The sequence below is a fragment of the Gobio gobio genome, assembly GCF_949357685.1.
Source record: "Gobio gobio genome assembly, chromosome: 10".
NCBI classification, from domain to species: domain Eukaryota; kingdom Metazoa; phylum Chordata; class Actinopteri; order Cypriniformes; family Gobionidae; genus Gobio; species Gobio gobio.
The window spans coordinates 30,080,350-30,106,584 of NC_137116.1; the positions used below are offsets into that span (position 1 = coordinate 30,080,350).

The window sequence follows — 26,235 nt, forward strand, 5'->3', positions numbered from 1 at the left end:
CTTGCAGTTTTATTAGAAAGAATGTCAGAGTGAAGCTCCACTCGTCTGACAGCAGGTGGTAAGTATTTTTGATTATCTCATATATTTTTATATTTGTCATTATGCTTACTCTAATAAATACATTTTTGATGTAACCATTTTAAGTGAAAATTTGATTATCAATACTGGACATAATCAAATATTAAATACATTTGGTTTTGATAAACCAATTAGCTCAGACATACAGTGTGTGTTTTTCATGCGTAATACATTATTTAGGCCTACATTTAATCTGATAAACCTGTTCCCTCAGATGTTTACATAGTACACAATTTAATATTAAATACATGTTTTTTTTTATTAAACGCATTATAAACTATTATTTTATTTATATTTTATGTGATAAACCTGTTAAATTACAAGTTTACATATAGACAGGGTTTTTTTTATTAAACATTATAAATTATTTTCTGTACATTTTAGATGATAAACCTGTTATCTCAGAAGTTTACCTTACATAATTAAATATTAAATAGGCCAACATGTTTTTCCATAAACATGCAAACTATTTTATTTATATTTTATCTATAAACAAGTTAGCTTAGATATTAATACTATTTAAATAAATAAATGTGATTTGCATGCTTTTATGTACCAGAATATTATTTAATGTGTTTAGTGTCCAGACATGTCCTATGTCCATAGGGGGTGAACATTGGATAACATGAAATGTAATTTAAGTTAATGCATCCCACTCTCTTATGGATACTGAAGTATCCTCATAAACAAATATCACAAATGGAGCTTAGACAATGAGAGAGGGATCCTTTCCATATGTTTTTGGTCCATACAGTTCATGTTGTGTTGTGTCACCCACAGGCATCTGATGATGCACACCATACGTTCCACGTGTCATCTCTCTCTCTCTCTCTCTCTCTGAATCTTTTTTGGTTTATTTCCTAGCCCATCTCCCCTTACCTACGCGTCCTACCAGAATAGCTCTTATACCGCCTTACGGAGCAATCAGGTGGCACCAACTCAGAGAGGAGATCTCGACAGCATCACTTCAAGCCCAACATGCCATCGAGGAGGTGCCATACTCTTAGCACTCTACGCTGGGCTATTCAATTTAAACAATAATAATAATGTGACACCTCAGAGGTCAGCCTTTACCTTCAAGGGCATTTTACCAAGCTGAGGATGAGTTTCACGCTCCCCAAAAGCGAATCGACGACATCCTTACTGAGATCCTCCGCACTGGCCAGGAGCGCGGCTCTGCCGCCCGATCATCCCGGAGCCCGGCGGATACACCATCAGCGATCCGCGGTGGCGGCATATGGAGCGGAGCCGGCGGACTGCGATGCGAGCTCGCGGAGACCCCTATGTCACCCCTCACTGGTCGCTACCCGGAATAGCGCAGAGAAGAGCCACCCACAACACTCCCACTCCCATGGACACGCTCTTTCCACGGCTCACAGTCAGGAGGACCTGTCGGAGCTTCCAGGTGGAAGGGAACGACAGACAGCCAGACGGCATCATCATCATCACCATAATCGTCATCATCACCATCACCGCCACCGGTCCACCCGGGACGACCTGCCCCAAGATCCCCGACCCAAACACTCTCACGCCGCTCGCATGCCCACCAGAACTCAGTCTTTTTCCGAGTCCAGGGACGAAACGGCTGTCTTTTTTAACTCACCTAAACTGGCTCGACCGGGATCGTCAGCGAGCAGAGAGGCGTGTCTACCGTCCACCGCCTCATCCTCGCCGGTGCCCGCATCCTCCAGCCGCTCCTCCCGGAGATCGGGGAGGTCCAGCGCAGCATCTTCTGAAGCGGATTTCAACCTGCGCCCGTTCCTCAGCTCAGTGTTTGGACAGGTAAGGCCTGAACACGCTAAGAATAGCCTACGACTTTTTAAAGGGCTGTTATTTAAATATAGAGACCAAACACGTCAATGAAATAAACTTCATGCTACGAGGTGTAAATATGTTAGTCATGATTTTAGTGGTAATTACTTTTAGGCTAATACAAATGCTTACAGCTCTGTCACCAATTTTCTATGGTGGACTCTTACCTAACAGGGAACGTTCCCACAACTTTCACTAATGTTTTTTTGAGAAAAAACGTTATGAGAAAAACACTTTCAGAACATCCTTATGATGTTATCTGTGCTTGATAAATAGGCCTACTCTCATAATGTTGACAGAGAACGACATTCTCTGAATATCCTTATGATGTTATTATTTACGGAATGTCAACGTTAACCTTCTTGGAATATTACAAATAAGCCTAAACATTTAAAAAATTGCAAGTAAAAATGGATAGGAGAATGCAGTTGTACTAACATTATTGCAACCTTTTAAATAATGTTCTATCACAACAAGAAAACTGGACGTTTTAACATTTAAGATACTTTGCAAATCACTGTTCCCACAGTGTAACAACATACATTTGTTAGCTGGGCTAGAGTCAGAACGACTCTAGTATCAAGAGGGTTGCATATGCAGCGACTAAAGTCAGGATTAGGGTAAGGGTAGGAATACGTTTGATTTAAATGGATAGTTTACCCAAAAATGAACGTTATTTCATCATTTACTCACCCTCAAGTTGTTCCAAACCTGTATGAGTTTCTTTCTTCTGTTGAACACAAAAGAAGATATTTTGAAGAATGTTGATAACCAGACAGTAGCCATTGACTTCCATAGTGGGGAAAAATACCAACATTCTTCAAAATATCTTCTTTTGTGTTCAACTAAAGAAAGAAACTTTGGAACAACTTGAGGGTGAGTAAATGCCAAAATATACATTTTTAGGTGAACTATATCCCTTCAAGTTTAGAATCAAAGTGTGGAGTTTTTGTAGGTTTCTAAGCAGTTAAATTCTTTGTATGTGTCACAAGAACGGTTGAGTCTATCAAAAAGCTTTTGAAATTTTTCTGAACAGCATGGTCAAAACATTATCAGACCCAAATGTGTTGAAAATGAAAGGTGTAAGGAGAGTTAGAGTGAGTATAAAGGTGTGTCCCAATTCGCATATTTATGCTGTTTCCCTGCAAACATTGGTAAAAAAAAAAAAATAGCCGCGGTAGGACGGCATAAATCGGTAAAAATATGTGTTGGGGTAACAGCTTAGGACCCAGGACCAGTAGTGAAAAATGAAGACCAGGAGTCAGATTAATTAAAGAAAATTTTTACTGAAGAATAGTTTGCAGTTTCATCAGCAGAAGCCAGCTCAAGAGGAGTTCGTAGGCCGCACTCCCTCTAACAGTCTCCCCGCCTCCGTCTAACGTACATACAATTTTCTGAACAGTTATACGGTTTTCAAGGTCTAGACACGTCATTACTGCCATGTGGAATGATTCTGATTCGTTCTAACAACATGCAATGTAAGCAACTTTCCACACGTAGACAGATAGGAGCATATATCACTAAAAATGCGTAGACTTGATGTCGCCCAGGCCCAGATTAGTCCCTAGCGACCTCGGAGGTCATAGAAAAGACGCCTCCAAGTCTAGAATCGTCTGCCGAAAGGACCATCTCCAATACTGGATCTGCACAGAATCATGAGACGCACACACAAATTTCCATCAAGGTCGGGACATCTTAACTAACTATCAACAAAGCTTCTCCAAAACATGCTGATACTACATCTAGTACAGAAGTGACTTTATTCTATAAAGAAAGAAAAGTATCAGAGAGGTACATTTCTCCCCAAAAGAGTACCCAAAGAATCCCATAGATGTTTCAGGGATGACCCCGGGGGGTCACCTCAGGAAGACATATAGTTAACATATGCTGATCTCGTTTGACTCCCTGGAGTGTTATTACTACACCAAGGACATTGGCCTGCCAGCACGTCTTGACACAGACATCAGAGCTGGATTCAAAAGCACAGAGCAACTAAAACACTACAATATTCAAAATCACTCCTTGAATATAGAGAACTGATTTATCAAATGTAGGACACTGTTATAACTTGATTATCATTCATTCTTATTTTAATATTGAACATAAAATCATTCTTGAAGGATATGTGTCTGATGAAGAGACAAGTGATGTTTGGCTTGACCCTTGACCCTTCATATGTGACACAGAACATTTCCTAAAAATGCATTCAGATACGTCCGCTCAACTTTCATTTTGGAACTATTTTTCAAAAACGACGGAACGTGTCGGAGGAACGTCTTTTCCACTGCCAAATGTTTGCTGGGTTTGTAGTATAAATAGTGTGAGTAGTGTGTTCACACTGAAAATTCCAAATAGAAAAAGTACACTTTAAAGGGTTAGTTCACCCCAAAATGAAAATTATCCCATGATTTACTCACCCTCAAGCCATCCTAGGTGTATATGACATTCTTCTTTCAGACGAACATAATCAGAGTTATATAAAAAAATGTCCTGGCTCTTCCAAGCTTTATAATGGCAGTGAATGTTGCTCTGTTTTTGAAGTCAATAAAAGTGCATCTATATCCATCATAACTGCTCCACACGGCTCCGGGAGGTTAATAAAGGCCTTCTGAAGCGATGCGTTTGTGTAAGGAAAATATCCATATTTAAAACTTTATAAAGTCAAATTTCTAACTTCCGGTGCATGGGCCATTTTCTGTATTCAACTTACGGAAAAAGTGCAACGCCTCGCGCAGTTCAAAATGCTTACTCTACACCTGACGACACTGCACAGCAGTTACGCTTGCCAGGAGACCTTTATTAACCCCCCGAAGCAGTCTCATTTTTGGGTGAACTAACCTTTTAAATACCCGGATGATGCACCTCATGATTAACCGAAAATGAATGAAACGCTACACGAATGAGTACATAGTGGATGTAAGTAGCCTACATAGTGTATAGTGTGTCATTTGGGACGCAACTTAAGTTTTAAATTCACAATGGCAAACAGACACATCCATATTATGTGTGGAAAAATGGTTATCATATTCCTTATGATCAAATGAATCCAATTAGGGCGCATTTAATCTGAAAGTTTTAAGCATATTTATCAATGGCAGATGACCAGTGTGACTAATGCCGAGTGCACACTGCCTGATTTTAGGCCCGATTTTGACTCGCCGACAGGGTTTGCGAAATCGCAGACAAATGCCCGAAATCATAGGCAGATCGGTGCTCGTGCATGTGAGTGACAATCACAAAGTGGCGCCGATCAGACGCGATCAGAGAGAATCGCAGACGAGTCGCCAACGCCCGTGAGATATTTGGCATGCTAAATATCTGGACTTGTCGGCGATTCAAACTCCTGCTGTGTGAAATGTGTTCTGACTGAAAAATACATGGGCGATGACCTACAGCCAATGAGAGAGCAAGATACATGGCAGCTGGAGGTTCAGGGAGGAGTTAGACCAGAATATCAGTATTTTAATAGATATCTTTACAATTATATCAAACAGAAACAAAGCACAAACATTTGCTTGACCAGCCGCATTAGTTGCACATTGCAAAATTATTTATTTACCTCAAACTCTCTTTGCAGAACACAATCCTTGCTCTTTCTGTCTCCCCAAACATTTCCTCCGCCATAATCTTTTTCTCCTTTTCGCTGCGAATCAGCGCACAGACAATTTAGTTTATCAGTTATCATGTTTATCATTTTTAATAACAATTCCAGTCTCGCGCCAGAATGGCCTGACGCATACGCGATCTCACGTTGTTTGGGGTGATATCAGCTAAATTTGGCCACTTTTTTGGTAAATCGCTTGGGACAGTAATACAATACCATATATGCCTTTTCCATGTGCTTTTATGATTATTAATGACTGTTTTTGATAATGTTGTGTTGAAATGATGTAAAAAAAATATTATTATTTAGGCCCTACAGTTCTTAAAACGTCAGCTGTGCCAATTTTTTTTGCATGAGCAGTTTCAGGTAAAATGGGCCGCTGTTTCAGGCAAAATGGGCCGCTGTTTCAGGTAACCAATGGGCCAGTCAAACTGCAGGGAAATAGTGATTTATCATAAATTTTTATTTTATGTAGCCACATACATTTAAACTGCATTAAACAAACATTAAAACATGCCATTAAAAAAACAAAAAAAACATTTTGGGTGCAAACCCACATATTCAAATGTGCAATTAAAAAAGTAAATTTTGGAACAGCATAGATCATTGGTCAGTGGTGTGTGTGTGTGTGTGTGTGTATCGGTGTGTGCTTGTTTATGTGATTTATGAGGGCACAAATTTGTATAATGACATTTACCAATTACACTGATATTATTAAAAGTTTAGTTCACCCAAAAATGAAAATTCTGTCATTAATTCCTCACCCTCATGACACCCGTCAGACCTCCGTTCATCTTCGGAACACAAATGAAGATATTTTAGTGTAAAGCTGATGGCTGAGAAAGGCTTCAGATAGGCCTCCATTGGCATTCAGTACATTTACACTCCCAAGACCCATAAAAGGCACTTAAAACGTCGTTACAAAGTCCATCTCACCACAGTGGCTCTACAATAATTTTACGATGCGACGACAATAGTTTTTGTGCGCAAAAAAAAAATCAAAATAACACCTTTATCCAGCTTGTTCTTGTCTTCCGTGTGTGCCTCCACGACGCATGCGCGAGAATATGACGCAGATCCAGCGTTCGGGAATCCATGGAATGCTCACTTTAGCCCCATTTTGAGCACTACGCCGAGACCTAAAGCACGATCAATGTAGAATTCAACAGATTAGACACGCGCGTCTTCCTCTGCTTGTAAACAAATCGCTTCTGGGTCATGTGTCCGAACGCTGGATCTGCGTCATATTCTCGCGCATGCGTCGTGGAGGCACACGGAAGACAAGAACAAGTTGGATAAAGGTGTTATTTAGATTTTTTTTTGCGCACAAAAACTATTGTCGTCGCATCGTAAAATTATTGTAGAGTCACTGTGGTGAGATGGACTTTGTAACAACGTTTTAAGTGCCTTTTATGCGTCTTGGGAGTGTAAATGTACTGAATGCCAATGGAGGCCTATCTGAAGCCTTTCTCAGCCATCAGCTTTACACTAAAATATCTTCATTTGTGTTCTGAAGATGAACGGAGGTCTTACGGGTGTCGAACGACATGAGGGCGAGTAATTAATGACATAATTTTCATTTTTGGGTGAACCAACCCTTTAAAAACCATTACGCCTATGGAGAGTCCTCATAATGTTGTTGCACCAACATATGTGTGTAGGTGTGTACACACATACACACTCACCCACACACTTCCACAGACACACTCACACACACTCACTCATGTATGTGTGTTTGTGAGTGACACAGAGGCTGGCCCATTTTAGCTGAAACAATGTGGCCCATTTTACCTCAGTGGGTTAAGGTAAATTGGGCCGTCAAGAAAAACATCACTTTTCCAAAAAATATGTTCATATACCAAACTAACAGCATTATTTCTGATGGATGCCATCAAGACAGATATTATGCATATTTTTTATGTGCATGTTTTTTTTATTTTATAGATTTATCATCCTTATAATAGTTTAGTTAGATTTGGTATGCCAGGCTACTTACCATGCAGCTTTCTGGTGCAGTCTTGATTTGAATTATTGCCCCACCCACCAAAGCAAACATAAACCAATCAAATCACCTGTTACATGTCAAACACAGTTATGACAACAGTTTGAAATCCTTTTCAGTCATTGGCTCTAAATTCCAGAGGGGCTGGGACCCCCAAACCTTAAATGGCCCATTTTACCTGATGGCCCATTTGTCACATCTCACGTGTGTTTGATTGTGAAACGTAGTTTTCGGAGAGAGTTGTCGGTGATTCTTCCTATTGTACAGTCATGCAGCTGTGTAACCTCCTGTCACCGATCTATCGTGCAGTGTGAACACAGCAGTGACTGAATGCTATCACAGATAGTCATGCAGTGTGAAAAGAGCAGTGATCCGACGAATTTGAAAATCGTGCAGTCATTATTGCAATATTGTGTATCATCGGAGACTGGGCAGGGACAGCCAACTTGCACGTACTATATGAATTGACAAATCGTAAAGCTCAATCAGTATGTCTTCTGTAGTCTTTCCTTAAAGGGTAACTTCAGTGATTTAGCATTAAGCTTTGTATTTAAACTGGGTCATTTATGCAGTAGAAATGTGAAATTATTTTTGAATTTGGTGCCTTCTAGACTGAGAAAAGACAGAAAATGTATTTTTGTCTCATGTGGATGAAAGACAACAACTCCCAGAATGCACTTGCTTCGCTGCCCTGAGGCCACTCCGTACACCGTCGTTTTGATCTTCATAGTAATACAATAATTTCGTTCAGTTAGAGAATAAACAGTACAATTAAAAACTGAACGTGTCTTTTCACTAAAGTGTGAGTGAGCTGAACGAAAGTCACAGCACAGACCCAGCAGTGTCATTCCTCACGAAGAGCTGAGCAGAGCTGAGGTAAGCGCCAGTCTGGCACGTTTTCAGATCGCATATGGAAGCTAAACTATCACAGGAATTCATTGAAAAGTTGAAACATTCACTTTACTCTGCACCGCGCTCCGTTATTATGATTGTCCGTGTGGCCGTCTGTGTCTTACATTCTGTGAGTGAGATCTCTCCCCTATGGGAGGGTTGATAACATGCGGAACAGCTCCATCTAGTGGCTGTAGTCTTTAGCCTCTGGCCAAAAAATCCTCCGATGACGCAAAATGACGAGGAATTTTCCCAGAAATAATATGCATAATTCTCTCATCTCTGGGGGATATGAGGGGGGAAAGTACCATAATTAAAATATACTACAGGGTTTCTACTTATACAAAGCCTAATGCTAAATCACTGAAGTGACCCTTTAAGGTGCGGCCAATATTTCTGTTTAATTTTGCAGGCCAAAAAGTCCATTGTCTAATTTATCGATAGTGTATAAGCACATGTAACTGTCATAAGCTAGATTTGCGTGTAAACCCTGATCTCAAGAGGGGCTCTAGCGAATGATGCTAGAGGCTGCGGTCTTTATCCCCCTTGTTAGAGCGCCCGCCTCCCAATACCGGAGACAAAGGTTCAAATCCCGCTCGGAGCGGGTTGAGTAGAACCGATTACACACAGCTCACACAGAAGACACTTTCAAACCCAAGTAGCTTTCTGTTCCATCACTGTGGCGAATCCACCTGACCAACTTGCACCCCTGGGGAAATCTTTCACCCTCATGTGAAATTCTTGATCATGTGAATTCCTATTGAAATAATTGGATTTTGCCCATAAAACTTTGCAAGGTAAACGTGACCGCATCTTTACAGTTAAAAGAGCCAATCACCTATTTATTTATTCATTTATTTCTTTATTCAAGAATACGAATACACATTAGCTGGACCGTCCTGAAATATACAATTTAGCTGACTGAGTTGTGATAAGAAACACAAATTTGTGATGCCATTGTCAGATTTTATTACTGATTTGAAATATGTAATTGAAGCAAATTTTCAACAAACGGTTACACAGATTTTGTTCTTTCCCCATTCAAGTCTGAAAATAGCTGCCTGTGGGAATTTGGCTGCCGAGACTTTTTCATAATTCAACTGATTATCGCACACTATATTTTGGCATATGATACCATATTATGAAACAGTATCTGTGTCTTCAGTGTCTTCAGTACCTGAATTGCAGAACCTGAAACCTGGATCATCGTCTTTGTTGATCCTGGAACAACATTCCAATCAATCAGATTTGTGGGACAGGTTTACAGTTATGGGTACGGTTAGGTTTAGGGGTAGTTATCTGGTTAAGATAACATTTTCAGAAAGGAATATTGTTCCAAGATCAACAAAATATGTTGACCCAGGAAGATTTTTTCAATTAAGGCACATATGATAAGCAATATTTTGCGGAATAAATATTAATTTATTTTCACAATGTATCCCAGTGTTTCATTATTGATCTAATGCTTTCTGACAGTAAACATCTGTTAGCTGCCGCTGATTAAATGGCTGTCTAGAATATTGTGGAAGCTTGCCTTCGGTATAGAAGTTTGCTTTGAAAATCAATTGCATTAATAATGAAAGAGTCTTGGCTGGAAGGATGAGCTCTGGTTGCTCCTTTGTTGCTTTAGACACCGAAAGGTTGAATGGATGAAGAATGCAACGTCTGATTGTGAAATGCAAATCTGTTTTAGGCATATCCGAAAGAGATTCTGTGTATAAATGATTAAAAGCTGCTGTGATGTCTGATGGCACCGCCACAATGACTTTGATGCGGTTATAAAACATCACACACAAACACACACATTCATTTGATGCAGGCCGTCCAATTATTGGTATCCAGGAAGCTTTTAAAACTGACATATCGCCACATTTCAGAATCCATGTTAATAAGAGAAACACCTTTTTAACTGGAGGGTTAATCATAAAACATAGACCAGATCAGACCAATTAATTGTATCCGGCTTCAAGGTCAGAGCTATTCTCAATGTGCAAATAGTTAAAAAAAACACCACTTGTTTATATTGCAATGGTTCATCTACATTAGCCTCAGTACTCTTTTCTTATATAAGCCCTTAACGGTTAACCCTTAAATTCATACCTCGGGTCTTTAGTGACCCGGGATGTCATTCGCTACCCTCCTTCTCATTCATATTTTAAAGTTAGACATCAACCTTCTTTGTATTCCTCAATCAATGAACAATATAACATGACAAAAATTATAAAAATATAAAAGAATGCCTGTTTTCCCATTCATTTTTTAAAAAAAAATGGTATAGGGTCGCTAAGGACCCGAGGTGTGTAACTAGGGTTGCCAACTTCTGGAAAAGAAAATAAGGGACAATCGTGGTTCTTTATAGGAAAATAAGGGACAGAATAAGGGACACTCAAAATATTTGTACTGTACCACACAGTGTCTGTCATTTCCGTATCTGCAGTTGAGTATTTGTATAAAAGGTTCTCAGACATTTGGGTCATTCTGTGTCAAAATCAACCAAATTTCAGATTTTTTAAATTTTGTTTCTGAATAAAGACAAACATAAATGAAGAAAAAAATAAATGTGATGGATGTATATTTACTGAGTAATTCAATATTTTGTAGTGGGGGTCAGAATGACAATTTTCACAGGGGTGTAAAAATGGCTCTAGAAAGATGGCAGCATCATTATTTTATTTTTACACAGAGATTGGCAGGTCTATTAGTGAAATATGTTTACTTTAGCAATCTTTGTTGCATTATATGCCGACGGTGACATTAACAATAATCACGTTGTTTCCATCCGCCCAAACTGATTTGCCGAAATCAAAATGCAAAGAGTGAAAGGGATTTGCCGTTAGCGCAAATCAACGCAATCAAATATTAGTGTCACAGTCACTTGATGGTGGATCTGGTGAATAAGCTGAGGCGGTCAGAATAATGATTTTGAAGACATTGAAAATAATAGTTTTGAGATTATGTTTGAGATGGGGAATATGAGCCAGATGCTGAATGTACTGGGAAATGAGCTCTGACGAGGACAGTGGTGATGGTATAAAACATCTGCTCAAACTGAACCCTTCCAAGCTCCAAAAGGTAACAAAATATGTTTTATTTTATTCTTCTGTAATTGTTACTCCAATATCAGGAGAGTTTTATATTATTGCAACATGTAGATCTATCCATGTTAGATGTTATTCTGAGTCGCATACGACCCGAATATAATGTTTGGCGAAACGTTCATGCTTTTGAGGGTAACCACTGTTATTATTCATGGTTTTGTACTTAATTTGCTAACAGATAAAGGTGCACTATGTAACTTTTACGTCCACTAGAGGTCGCCTGTTCAAAACAAAGGCGTAGATTGATGACGCCACGTTTGAGCACGGAATCCTGGGACATGTGGTCTTTACCTCACAGCCGGTGGAAAAGAATCGGGATAGGACTCGGGCAGAAATCATGTTCATGGATGTGATTATTGACGTTACTGTAGTATGAAGCAGAGCAGGACCGAGTGTTGTGGAGCTAAACAAGGCCTCAGGAGCGATTGTTAATGAGAAGAGCGGCGGGACTTTTATTATGACACAGTCGCCGGCGCCACTTCCAGTTTTCCAGTGTTGGGGTAACAGCTTAGGACCCAGGACCAGTAGTGAAAAATGAAGACCAGGAGTCAGATTAATTAAAGAAAATTTACTGAAGAATAGTTTGCAGTTTCATCAGCAGAAGCCAGCTTCAAGAGGAGTTTGTAGGCCGCTCTCCCTCTAACAGTCTCCCCGCCTCCGTCTAACGTACATACAATTTTCTGAACAGTTATACGGTTTTCAAGGTCTAGACACGTCATTACTGCCATGTGGACTGATTCTGATTGGTTCTAACAACATGCAATGTAAGCAACTTTCCACACGTAGACAGATAGGAGCATATATCACTAAAAATGCGTAGACTCCGTGTCGCCCAGGCCCAGATTAATCCTCAATGACCTCGGAGGTCACAGAAAAGACGCCTCAAAGTCTGGAATCGTTTGCAGAAAGGACCATCTCCAATACTGGATCTGCACAGAATCATGAGACGCACACACAAAGTTTCCCAGAAAAACAGTTTCCATCAAGGTCGGGACATCTTAACTAACTATCAACAAAGCTGAATCTGCAAAACATGCTGATACTACATTTAGTACAGAAGTGACTTTATTCTATTCTATAAAGAAAGAAAAGTATATCAGAGAGGTACATTTCTGTTACATTTTGAGTCCCCAAAAGAGTCACATAGCTGTAACATAGATGACCCCGGGGGTCGCTTTAGGAAGACATACAGTTAACACATGCTGAGCTCTTCTCACTTCAAACACCAAGGACATTTTCCTGTCAGCACATCTTGACACAGACATCAGAGCTGGATTCAAAAGCACAGAGCAACTAAAACACTACAATATTCAAAATCACTCCTTGAATATAGAGAACTGATTTATCAAATGTAGGACACTGTTATAACTTGATTATCATTCATTCTTATTTTAATATTGAACATAAAATCATTCTTGAAGGATATGTGTCTGATGAAGAGACAAGTGATGTTTGGCTTGACCCTTGACCCTTCACCGGTCATGAGTATGAGGTAACGCAGCTCTGATTATCATATTAGATAAATCTGAGTGTGTTGAAAATTATGTTATGACGTTACTCTGTGCATTCGCTCGGGGGCTGCTATGGCACTTTTTCACACTGCAGTGAGAGTAAAGCGTTTCTGCAAAATAAAACCGGAAACCGAGGGTAACGCAGATATGACGCAATTAACAGCCGACTCCCTCACACGTCCCGGTTCCTTGGGTAAAAGAGCAATTTCTCACATTTGGGATATTGTAAGAAAGTAACTGAACAAATTATTTAACACTGGCCTAGTGGTTTTTGGATATTTTACTCAAAAATTTTACATAGTGCACCTTTAAAAAAAAAGGGACATATTATGCCCCTTTTCACAAGATGTAATATAAATCTCTAGTGTCCCCAGAATGTGTCTGTGAAGTTTCAGCTCAAAATACCCCCAGATCATTTATTATAGCTTGTCAATATTGCCCTTATTTGGGTGTGAGCAAAAACGCACCGTTTTGTGTGTCCCTTTAAATGCAAATGAGCTGCTGCTCCCTGCCCCCTTCCAGAAGAGGGCGGATCACGAGCTTTGGATACTCCAGCAACAACAAAACAAGCAAATCTCACTCAGCCAAAATGTCAGAAATATATAACATTTTACTGACATTCGTTGGCACATTTCCTTTCAAAAATGAAATTCAACCACAGTGTCCTCAGTGGCTCAGATGCCGGGAGTCTATCGAGACTGGAGTATGGAGTATGTTCGTTGGTACATCCAACAACAAAACATTTGTAATGTTTTTTGGCTCAGAGATTGTAATACTCTAGCTAGGTGATTACAGCGGGTAAACAGAAATGTCGGTCTCTGTGCTTCTCACTCAGGGTTGTGTCTATGCTAAAAGGGCAGATCATCAACAGTCATGGGTGGGGTTTCCCTACTCTTACTTATAGGAGTAGGGGAAATATGAAACTTAATAATATGAAGTATGAAATATTAATATAAAAATATGAAGGAAATATGAAGATTAATAATGATTGATGGGGATTATTAAAAAAAAGTATTGGGTAGATTTTTACCATTAGAGGCTGATTGTTTACATACACTGTGGACACACATCTGTGTTCAAACACCTTATAAAAGTGCATTTTTCATAATAGGTCCCCTTTAATATAAAATCACCATTATTGCCTATACTGCTTCATTCATGTGTAATGTTGGAGTATTTCATTGGCATTCATGGAGGCATCTCACATCACTGGGAGAAACCTTCTGTTTGCAAGTATGTTGTTTAGGCTGTCAGCCTCAGACGCTGTATGAATCAGTGAGTCTGGCTGTGTGTGTGTGTGTAAACAATTTACCAGAAATGCAGTGTAACAGGCTCCAGATCACAGGGGTGACACACTCCCTATTGGTCTGTCTGAATTCCCAACACTTTCCTTGAAGGGGCGTTGAAAAACGAAAATTATCTTTGGATGACAATGCAACTCTTTCAGTCCATGAATCTTGTAAATGTTAAAACAGATATGGTCTCCTCTTCCCTTTAGCGCTATTCTTAGTCTTACAGTCTCACTTAGTCTTTGTGCAAGTGTTTCGTTCCTCCAATATGTTTTTGTGTCTGTTGTCAAACATGCCCCTCCTCTTTTTCGCTTACTGATGTGCTTTTTGAGGTTACAGTGACCTTGCCATGATCTTCTGGGAGATCAAGAACCAGATACTTGAGGGTGTGAAGATGAAAAGATGAAGAAAACTAAATGGATAAAATACATTTTTTTAATTCTAGTGTCAATATTGTAGCCATGTATATGATGAAAGTGCAACAAATTATCTTATCTATATTTAGATTTTCATTAATGTGCTGGCTATCAATTCAGGGTATTTCCCTCCCCGATCAAGCAAGGCCTGGTAAGACATGTTCCTGGATCAACATATTTGTAGTTTCCAAACCATAGTGGACGAGTGCACTCATTCAATCCCACAATGCACCGCAATAACAAGTGTACAACCGGTGTACTCTCAACGGCTAGGGAATACCCATAATGCACTGTGAGATTTGCACACCAAATGAAGCGTGTCTCTACAACGAGATTCTTCCTGGGTTAGTGACATCACTAACCCTAACATTTACATAAACCCCTTCCCCCGGGAACACGCAACAAAGGGGGTTTAGTTTATTGCAATACAGTACGTAACACAAATGCAATAGCATGTCGTACAAGCAAGATGACAACATAAATTATAACCATAATTAAACTAAACTATACCTGTTCTATCTTCATGCAGCATTTATTCTCTGACTCTGAGGGCATTTTACAACAGTTCCCACACGAGCGATTGCTAGATTATCATGACAGAATATGCTAATCAATGACTTGAAGGTAGTTAAAGGAACATGCAGACTTTTTGGGACTTTAGCTTATTCACCGTATCCCCCAGAGTTAGAGAAGTCCATACATACCATTCTCATCTCCGTGCGTGCCATAACTCTGTCTGATGCACCCACCACTAGCCTAGCTTAGCACAAAGACTGGAGGTAAACGGCTCCAGCTAGCCTACTGTTCAATAAGAGACTAAATCATGGAACTTTGCTGCCGTACCATGGGTTCAGCAGCGCAATGTTATTACGCAGCGCCTGAAAATAGTCCCCAGCACGCTCTCTGTGCAAGCAAGTTGTCACGTTGGTTATGTTGACAGAGTTAGTCTATTTTCAGGCGCTGCGTAATATCATTTGTATCAAAGTTCCATGATTACTACGCAGGAATGAGAGTTCCTAGCTATATCGGTCTAGAAAATCGCAACTTTTCATTTTCCGCCGGTCTTAGTACACGATGTAACTATACACATCACAACATGTAAATAGGAAAATGTTGGCGTTATTTAGTCTCTTATTGAGCAGTAGGCTAGTTGGAGCCATTTACCTCCACTCTTTGTGCTAAGCTAGGCTAGCGGTGGGTGCGTCAGACAGAGTTATGGCACGCACAGAGATGAGAATGGTATGTATGGACTTATCTAACTCTGGGGGATACGGTGAATAAGTCCCAAAAAGTTGGTGTGTTCCTTTAACGCCACATCAGCTACATACATTCATCAAGTAACCATTCAAAGGTCCTGTTGCACTTCTTCGTGAGTCTCTCCATCAGTGTCCGACTCCAGTTTGAACATAAAAGGCTGAACCGTTTCTGACCTTTTCAGTGCTTGTCTGTGTGAGGTAATCGGAGCTGCTAACATGAGCTCTTGAAGCTCCGCCCTCTTCTTGAAAGGGGGCCGGGAGCAGTAGCTCATTTGCATTTAAAGGGACTTTAAATTGGTTTTTGCTCACCCTCAAAAAGTGACAATTTTAACATGCTATAAAAATGATCTGTTGGGTATTTTGAGCTCAAACTTCACATACACAGACATCAGAGACATATTTTACATCTTGTAAAAAGGAGCATTATAGGACCCCTTTAAACAACAAGCACAAACTATGCAAAAGCGGCAGCCCTTCTGGTGCACTCAGTGTCCAAATTCACAACACTCGTTTTCATTCACTCCTTCAAGGGAACTATATTAGTGGAATAATGTAGAGAATAGTGAATGAGGGTATAGGGGGTGATTTCGCACAGAGCAATTGCCTCCCAAAACAATTATCAGTTAACATCAGTAATTCTAGTCTTACTTCCTGCACAAACCAACGTAGTTGGTAACAATTTGCATAATACCAGGTCTTTATTGGCTGCTCATTAACAACGTCTACTTTGACCCGCCCTCAAACACTGTATTTGTAGCTGAGGCCTGGAAGGGTTGGGTTTGTGTTGTCGACATGTTGTGTTGTCGAGAAGACGCTGTTTTCTGCATTACGAATCCACTTTTCATGCAGTTCAAGAGGATGAAGAATCGGCTCGGTATTGATACGGTAAAACAGACACCATCATTACTGTTCGTATCTCTGTAAATACAAATGCTGACATTCAGACATGCTAATGAACGTTTTGTTTTTGACAAGCTGTAAGCTATAGACCATTCACAACAGATTGATACATCTGACCAATCAGAGGAGACAAAGTCCTTTATCGAGTCGTTTCAGACACTGAGAAATGAGGTGATGTGCAATGTATATTATAGAAAAGGAAAGTGTTTTTTGACCTTGGATGCATGTAAACCTATTGTAGGAGATCCAAAACAAAACATAATTTAGCATTAATAGTATTAATCATAAAAAAAAGAACAATCAATAATGTGGGGGGAAATCAAACTCACTGACTCATATATTCTGTTATGAATGTCATCCTCACACATTTATAAAACATTTTCCACAAAAAGAGACCGAACAAAATATGATTAGTTATTTTAATCTATTAATTTTTATGTTTAACAGGGAAAAATCTAAATCTTTTCAACAAGTTCCCCCTATAGAAACCGGTTGGGAATCTTTTTGCAAGATGCCTCATCTTTATCCTGTTACAATAATGCACCAGTATTATGACCTTAGGAACTGCTTTTGCTGTTCAATTTTTTGCCTATGCACATTTTTGTTTGTGTACAAGTGGAAACAGGTGTACTTTTGAGGATTATGAAAGATATTGTGTGATATATGCATTGCATTGCAATGGGTATGTTTTTGAGGACATGCTGAGCTTGTGACTGTGTCTGCTGACAGGATGAGAGGTGACAGTTAAAAGTAGGTTGCACACTAAAGTTCACAGAGAGCTTGAAACGGGGATGGAGGGATAGATAAAACTAACATATTAGAGGAGAAGAGGCAGAGAAGGGTTTCAGCCCCTGAATCTGTTTCTCAGGATGAATCATCTCATGGAGAAAAACGAGGGGGAAATAGAGATGGATGGAGGATGACAGATAAAAATATGCGCATATGTGCGTGTGTGTGTGTGTGTGAGAGAGAGATAAAGAGATTCTTGAGGAACAAAATGAGAGCCAGAAAATAACATTTATCTGTGTGTCACAGATAACCCAGCAACATAAACAGAGGCACCATTAATTGGCCTCTGTATCCACTCAATAAGCTTTGATGTCATAGTCATGGCTTGTATATAAAAGCATGGCTATGACATTTCTGAAAGGTTTATGAATACTTTTAAGCTCAGAATAAAGGACAAGGACAGTTCTGCAACCTTCAGTAATACAACTTGTGTACTAAAATGGCATGCTACTTTGACATATATGGTATTGAATGAATAACATATTCATTTACCAAGGTATTTAGTGCTAAACTCAACTGGAGAGTTTGAACTCAAAAGTGGGTTGTATAGGTCTGTTCTGATAGGATCATGAAGAGAAGGGAAAAACAATGCTAACTGCAAATGTCAACATGTTCAGAAACAGGGACGTGTAGAGTGTCTCTCTGGGGCAGGGACTCAAATGTCACGATATCAGATTTTTCACACCACAGTTATCGTGGCCAAAAGAATTTGTGATATATCGCGATGTCTATAGAAACCTATTTGGGGGGATAATGTTAACAGTCAAAATCATGTTTACTTTTGCTTTCTTTTTTTAGTCAATGAATCACACCATCGCATACAACAATTGAGACTCTTTATCTGGCTTCTTTGACTGCCTAAGAAATAACCAGGAGAGAGAACATACTGTCAAGTTCAACAGAATTAAATAAGCTTTAACACAACTAATAACTTAAACTGTTAACTTGCATCCCCATTTGGAATCCACATCCAAGATGGCGCCGCGGATGGCAGCCTCGGTATGGACCTCTTCAGCTATTGTGTTGTTTTTGTTTGTTTGTTCTGCGTTTAGTCATTATTTTCCGATCAGTTTCACCAAAGACAAACTACTGGACATTAGGCTGACTAAGCGTAACTGTGACCTAATATTTTTTTAATGCATTTTCATATTTGTATTCTTAGAATTTGTATTACTATGTTCTTGTTGTGTTTGTATTGTATATGTGCACTGGAAGCTTCAGAACCAAAAAAAATTCCTTGTGTGTGCAAGCACACTTGGCAATAAAGCTCTTTCTGATTCTGATTCTGACATCCAAGAAATGGCATATCCCAATTAAAATAAAATTTCATATCAGAAAATGTGGCAGAAATTATATTATTATATTAGTAATAAAGGCTGTCGATTAGCATTGCATTATAAATATACATTATCCTTACGAAAATAGCCAAGATGGCTTGAAGAACAGATAAACTGTCACAATGGTGTGTTAATTCTCTTCATGTTTAATCAATCAAAACGTCTCTATCTGCATATTATTCGGTGGCAGCGATCCATATAGAGTGGTGCAGGTATGACGTCACTTTCAAGTCAAGTCAAGTCAACTTTATTTATATAGCGCTTTTAACAATGTAGATTGTTTCAAAGCAGCTTTACAGTGTTAAACAGGAAAATAATGCAGCATAATTTTATTCAGCTGTATAGCCATTCTGGAAAAATTTCAAGTATCATACAGTGACAGTGTGGGCTTTAGATCAATAATTTGATCAGTAATTTAGTTTAAATGGTTAATTTAGTTTATTATTTAGATGTATTTCGATGTTTAGTTGAAAAATTTAGTGTCCCCAACTGAGCACGCCAAGCCAGAGGCGACACTTTGTAGGCCAACCGGCAGTTAGTATCACTCTGGTTCCCTCAATAAAAAACCATTAGGATTTTCCCATAGGGCGGCTTTTGGATTATCGCAAAAAAACAAGCTCTGTGGTCAACAAAAGTTTATGATACTTTTGTCCATCAAGATAATTATCAGAGAAGAACACAACTTTTACTAATTTTGAAGCCTAAATGCACCAGAAGTGAAAGGCCCAGATTGCCTCTGTTGTCCCATTTAGCCACTTAGTAGCACCCGCCTTTTTGAAGGCATGTAACAGCTTAAAAAAATCATGAGTGGGGTAATGCTGATGTATTTTATGTCAGAATAAAATGTCAAAGTGTCTTGAGCTTGTGTTCACCACAGACCTTATTTCAGCCATTTAACCAAAATCCCATAAAAAAAACCATTGACTTGGGGACGATGGAACTGGAAGTGCTAAAATGCTAACTTGCTTCCGCGTTTTGGCCTGCACCACTCTATTAGCGATTTCCTGGAAAGTCAAAAGCATAGACTGTAAAAAAATATGGACGTAGTATCCGTGACGTCACCCATAGGATTCTGATGAGCAGTTTTGAAGCGTAAAGTAGGGACGAGCTGGCCGTTGCTCTGGCAAAAAGGCGGGACGTGGGCGGAGCTGAAGTGACGCGATGACTAACAGACAGCAGATAAATGGCTATCCACCTGTCACTCGAAGTGGCCACGCCCTTAATTATGCAGAACTTTAATTCTTTATATAATGTAAATGAATGAAAAATTCACCCCCTCACAGTTGTCATGAAGGGCAAAATTAGCTGTATAGACCAAAACCACAATTTGTACCAGGCTGTAAACATGTTTATTTCTGCTGTTAAGTTGGGCATTTTAACATGAGGCTTAATGAGATTCTGCTCCCTTCTGGAGCCTGTCCCTAGCGGCCAGTCGATGAATTGCAGTTTAAGGCACTTCCGTATTGGCTTCAAGAGAAACTGCGGGAGGTTGCCGCTTGGTCAAAAGTTGAATACTTCTATGGGTCTCACTTGTGGACTTTCTGCGCTATAGCGCTCTCCGGTGTCGAGTATGAATGATACAAATGACATATGATAGTTTAGCGCACCATAATGCTCACATCGCCCTATTTTGGATAAAAATACAACAAAAATTTCCTCTATAAATTTGTTCGAAGTAAATATCCATAATTCTTTATCCGAATACGCACACTTTTTGACTAAAAGCCTCAAGGGATGTAAATATAACAAAACACAGAAAGGCGTTTACTGTAAAGTTGAAAAATGAGTTGCACTTTATTTTGTTGGTCCCTTTTAGACATTCTGTTAACTATATGTAACGTTGCATCTACATGTCCACTAACTCTCATTAGAGTGTTAGTAGAGTATAAGTAGACTGTCTGCTTAATCCCAATCTACAAAATTTATGCACATAGCCTAATTGTCAAATTTCCAGGAAGCCCATGTTAAGAGTGTTTTTTATTTATTTATTTTTTTACAGAAAGCATATAATCACTGATCTATACAGTACTTATATACAATGACGGCTGTCAATGCAGGACTGAAACAACGCATACGAACAATCTGAAGTTACGTGTGTGAGTGCGAGTGTGTGTGTGTGGTATTTTTAGCTGTCTGTATAAATGATTGTTTGGATTAGAGACCAGGCCTCCAGCTGTGAGAATGGTAATATGCATGTCTGAATGAGACCCACTCTCCTCCCATCCTCTAAACACAAACACACAGACAGTTTCTCATTTACACCTCCTCTCGCAGAGCTTTAGCTTGGTAATAGTTTGATTATTTTATTGTATTATAATATTATGTCTCTCGTCTGTGCTTTTATGACTAATGAAACACCTCATACAGCCCTGAATTTACCAAAAGAGCCCTTCATAACCTAATTTAATGATGTCTACACTTACAGAAGAAACCTGTTAAACAAAAAAAATAAAATAAAAAGTAAAATAGAGTGATGTTATGTTCTGTTTCATGATGTTTTCTCCAAATATGTTTGAGATTTAAGCTCATCTTGTGCCCTATATTTCCGTTGCTATTTCACTGAGTGACCTAGTTTTAGCTTTAATTATCAGTAAAGACCACCACATTCTGGGCATACGGTCTTTGTATGAATTCAGGCTTTCAGGGCATATCTTTGAGTAATCTTAGAGCCTCTATGAATGCTAACTAACACGCCATAATGATTTCGAAGCCTGGAATCCTCATTCTGCACGTCAAACAAAGGACGGGAGTGAATTTACATTTTGAAAGGTGTCCTAGTTATTTTCATTTGCATACGCCTTGGTTCTCAGCAACCACATATAGCGAATAAAAACACCATAGCACCATGATAGTGTCAGGTTTATGTTTGGTTCTGTTAACTCTTATTTTGACATTCTGCCTTGTTTCCATTAGTTCCTGTTTTTTCCGCTCTGTTTACAGTAGTTGTGATTTCTAGCTGCCTTTGTTCTACCCCTGTATTTATCGTCTGTAACACTTAGGAGATCTCATGAGAAACATAGAAGATAACCATATAATAAATAAACGAAAACCGACAAGGGACTAAATTCATCCGGGAGTACATGGCAACCCAACCCTGACAGAAGAACCGGCCAAAACGTGAGAGGAAACCAAAACTAAACAGAGCGGGGAAACAGGAACAAACAGAAACATGGCAGAATGTCAAAATAAGAGTTAAAGCTGCTGTCCGTAACTTTTTTTGTGTTTGAGATTTACAAAAATGATATAAAGAGAATGTACAACATGAATCCATTTTCCAAACCGTGTTTTTGTCTTACCCTGAATCATTATGGTACATGTATAATAAGTGTTTATATTGGGACTATTTCAGACCGGTTCTGGTAGGAACCGCTGCGGAGGAGCACAGTCCCTGCGTGACTCGCCATAGACATAAACAGAGAGAAGTAGCTCCGGCTGCAATGTTCTTCCGCTAGACACATGCAGTTCTGTTCATTAACCAGAGCGCAAAAAGTTACGGACTACAGCTTTAACAGAAACTAACATAAACCTGACAGATAGCAAGTTATGAGAGGGCAGGTACAATATTTTCTTGAGAGACTGTTATAATCTAAAATACATATAAGTATAAATAAGTAATAATAAATTAGGTATAGGCTAAATAATAGGTAACAATTTACAATGGTTCCATTTCATTTGTTAAAATTAGTTAACTACATTAGGTAACATGAATTAACTAAGCATATAAATGCTTCAAAAGCAATTATTAATCTCAGTTAATGTTAATTCATTTCATTAACTAATTCATTATTAAAATCTTAAGTTGTATCTGCACTGAATGTTTGCTGTAGTATTTACAATTTTCTTTCAGGAATTGCTATTAAAGTATTTTCTTGTAAAAAAAAAAAAAAAAAAAACTTCAACACTTTTTAAATTATTTACAACTTCATGTTTGCTTTATTATTTTTGTGTTACTATTTAATGGACTTGAGCATTGAACAGTTTTTTTTTTTAATTAATGTTAACAAAGGTTCATAAATAATATAACTCCCATTGTCAGTGCTCGTGGTAGGTTAATATAATGAACTAAGGGACCTTTTTGTAAAGTGTTACTTAAAAAAAAGTTGCACACACAGTAGGCACTGACGGCACCAGTCCTATTAAAAAAAGTATTTTATGTCTTTTTTATGTCTTTGGTGTTTTTTATCGTCTCACTGTGTATTTATCTCACTCTCACCATCCCTTCCTCTCTGTTTATAGTCGCTGTGAGAGTGTATAGATCTGAAGAGTCAGTCTACACAATGTGTTCAGTAAACAGTTATGATGAATGAATGGAAAATGTTGGCTGGATTGCTTATTTTCATTAATGGGAATGCTTTCTTTCTCAATCCATCTTCCTCACACATACAAATTCACACATAGACATGCAGCCCTTTCTCTGTGACATGTGACATTCACAACACATGTGATGTGGCTGTGTATAAATAACATAAGTGATGTTTTGTGAGCTTATGTGTTTGTGTTATGTATAAGAGCAATGTCGAAATACATATACAGACATGACTTGTTGTTCTTAATGGATGGCCTTGTGTATGAGACTTCATTGTACCACCCAAAACATAGCAACGCAGAAAAAAGGGGAGAATAAGGCTAAATTAGATCTGATTTGTGTGTTTATATGAACAATCCTAAACCGTTCCTGGAACCTCATTAACAGCGTGTCGAGGTGCTTCTATCAGTGCAACATGCTGTTCCTGAGCTCTTGATCAACCATAACATCAACTATTCCCTGGTGTCATTCACCCTCAAAAGTATCTGTCTGCTTAACACAACAGGGCATGTTTAAGAGCCTGAGGAAAAAGTGTTGTAAATGTTTTTACAAAGATAGATGGTGTTAACACAAAGACATTTTTGGGGCAATGGTCTTATAATATCATTTTCGAGCTACAAAGACAAGGAGTTCTGGGACGGAATCAAACAGAGACATATTGTATCTGAAAATAAATGACCAGAAGACCAGTTTTAGGTTCCTCTAAATAAAACGGATATATAATATACCTTATAACGCACTGTAAGTCATTTAACTCTTTAATGAGTATGTGTTCCGCCAGTCATTAATATCACAAATATTAATATTAAAGGTGCACTATGTAAGATTTTTTCATTAAATTATCCAAAAACCGCCAGTGTTGTACATTTTTTTCAGTTGAGTACTTACAATATACCACATGTTTCCAACTATTTGTAAATCGTGAGAAATTGCTATTTTAACCAAGGAACCGGGACGTGTGAGGGAGTCGCCTCTCGATTGCGTCATATCTGCGTTACCCTCGGTTTCCGGTTTTATTTTGCAGAAATGCTTTAGGCCTCGATCAAACAGAACGCGCTTTTGCAGCGAGAGACACCTTTTTTGAATAGATTTCAGTTGGCAGAGAGTGTTATACGCGCTGCTTATGCGTCCCGGGCGCCTCGCATTTTAACCGCCTGTTGCGCCTCGCGTTCTAGAAGGAGCGTTCTGAGCCCCTGAAGTTGAAAAAAAATCAACTCAGAGCGGAAAAGTGCCCGACATCATCGCGTTTTTTTTTTTTTATTGTCCAATCAAATGAATGGAGAGGCAGGCCCTCCGTTGTGGCGACCGTTACCTTGATGAGACTGACAGGACAGCTGATTCGGGGGTTTCCTAGCAACATAAAAAAACCCCGCAGCGCACTGCTATTTTCTAAATTGAAAAACGTCGACCAATAAAAGACAGTGCAGTGCGCCTCGCGTTTTCGAACCTGAAAAACGCGTTCTGTCTGATCGGCCTTACTCTCACTGCAGTGTGCAACAAGTGTCATAGCAGCTGCCGAGCAAACGCACAGAGTAACGTCATAACTTCATTTTCAACACAATCAAATGTATCTAATATGATAAACAGAGCTGCATTACCTCATACTCATGACCGGAAAAACAGAATTGGCGCAGACGACTGTGTCATAATAAAAGTCCCGCTGCTCACGAGGCGTGTGTCCACAACACTCAGTCCTGCTCTGCTTCATTCTACAGTACCATCAATAATCGCATCCATGAACATGATTTCTGCCCGAGTCCTATCCCTATTCTTTTCCACCGGCTGTGAGGTGGAGACCGCATGTCCCAAGATTCTGCGCTCAAACTTGGCGTCATCAAAATACACCTTTGTTTTGAATAGGCGACCTCTAGTGGACGGAAAAGTTACATAGTGCACCTTTAAATATTTTTATGCATTTTACATTTATGCATTTAGCAGACGCTTTTATCCAAAGCGACTTACAACTGAGGAGTACAGGAAGCGATCCGTCATGAAGTTTATAATACAATACCGTTGAAAAGTTTAGGGTTAGTAAAAACGTTTTTACATATACTTTTTTTCAGCAAGGACACATTAAAGTGACAGTATACAGCTACAAAAGATTTACATTTCAAATAAATACTGCTTTTTTCATGGTTTCCACAAAAGAATTAAGCAGCATAACTGTTTCAACACTGATAATAAATCATATTTCTTCAGCATCAAATCAGCATACTAGAATGATTTCTGAAGGATCATGTGACACCGAAGAGGAAAATTCAGCTTGTCATCACTGGAATAAATTACATTTTAAAATATGTTAAAATCGAAAACTTCTTTTAAATTGTAATAATATTTCACAATATTTTATAGTATTTTTGATCAAATAAATGCAGCCTTGGTGAGCAGAAGAGCCTTCTTTAAAAAAATAAAATTCTTACCGACCCCAAACTTTTGAACACGAATGTATTTTGATATTTTATTTTGAATTAAATTACACAATAAATAAAACTACAAAATGATTGTCAATATATTTCAGTGGCAATTAAAAGTTATATACCAAATATGTATTATATTATTTCACCAGTGACACTTGTAATATATAGAGATTCAGATTTGTGTCGTTGTTGCAAATTTGCCATTTGTGTTGTTACACTATAAGGGCTCTAACTCCATAAATTGAATGAGGTTGAGAGGAGAAATAGGGTCCCAGGTCACTCAAGACCCGAAATTATGTGAAACTCTAATTTAGAATCATAACAAATACGCGAACACACACATAGACCTACTGTCATGCACGTTGTGAATGATGTGTTACTGTAAATACAGACTTGCTCATGTGTGGCTTTGCCCTGGAATGTTTGATGCTACTTGCATAAGCAATTTAATTTCTCTTATTCTACATGCTGTTGCGTAGGCGTAGGTATTTACGTCGCATTAATTGCTGCTTCTTTGTTTTGGCCTGCA

General features: G+C 38.8%; 1 protein-coding gene across 1 annotated transcript in view; it reads left to right on the forward strand.

Annotated features, from left to right (window-relative positions):
* The first annotated feature begins 856 nt into the window (after positions 1–856).
* Positions 857–26,235, forward strand: part of cabp1a (calcium binding protein 1a) — a 33,361-nt gene continuing 7,982 nt past the window's right edge. Inside the window, exon 1 of the mRNA XM_079826601.1 lies at positions 857–1,860. Coding sequence (XP_079682727.1) covers positions 1,180–1,860 — 681 coding nt within the window. The 5' untranslated portion in view covers positions 857–1,179. The remainder of the gene's footprint in view (positions 1,861–26,235) is intronic.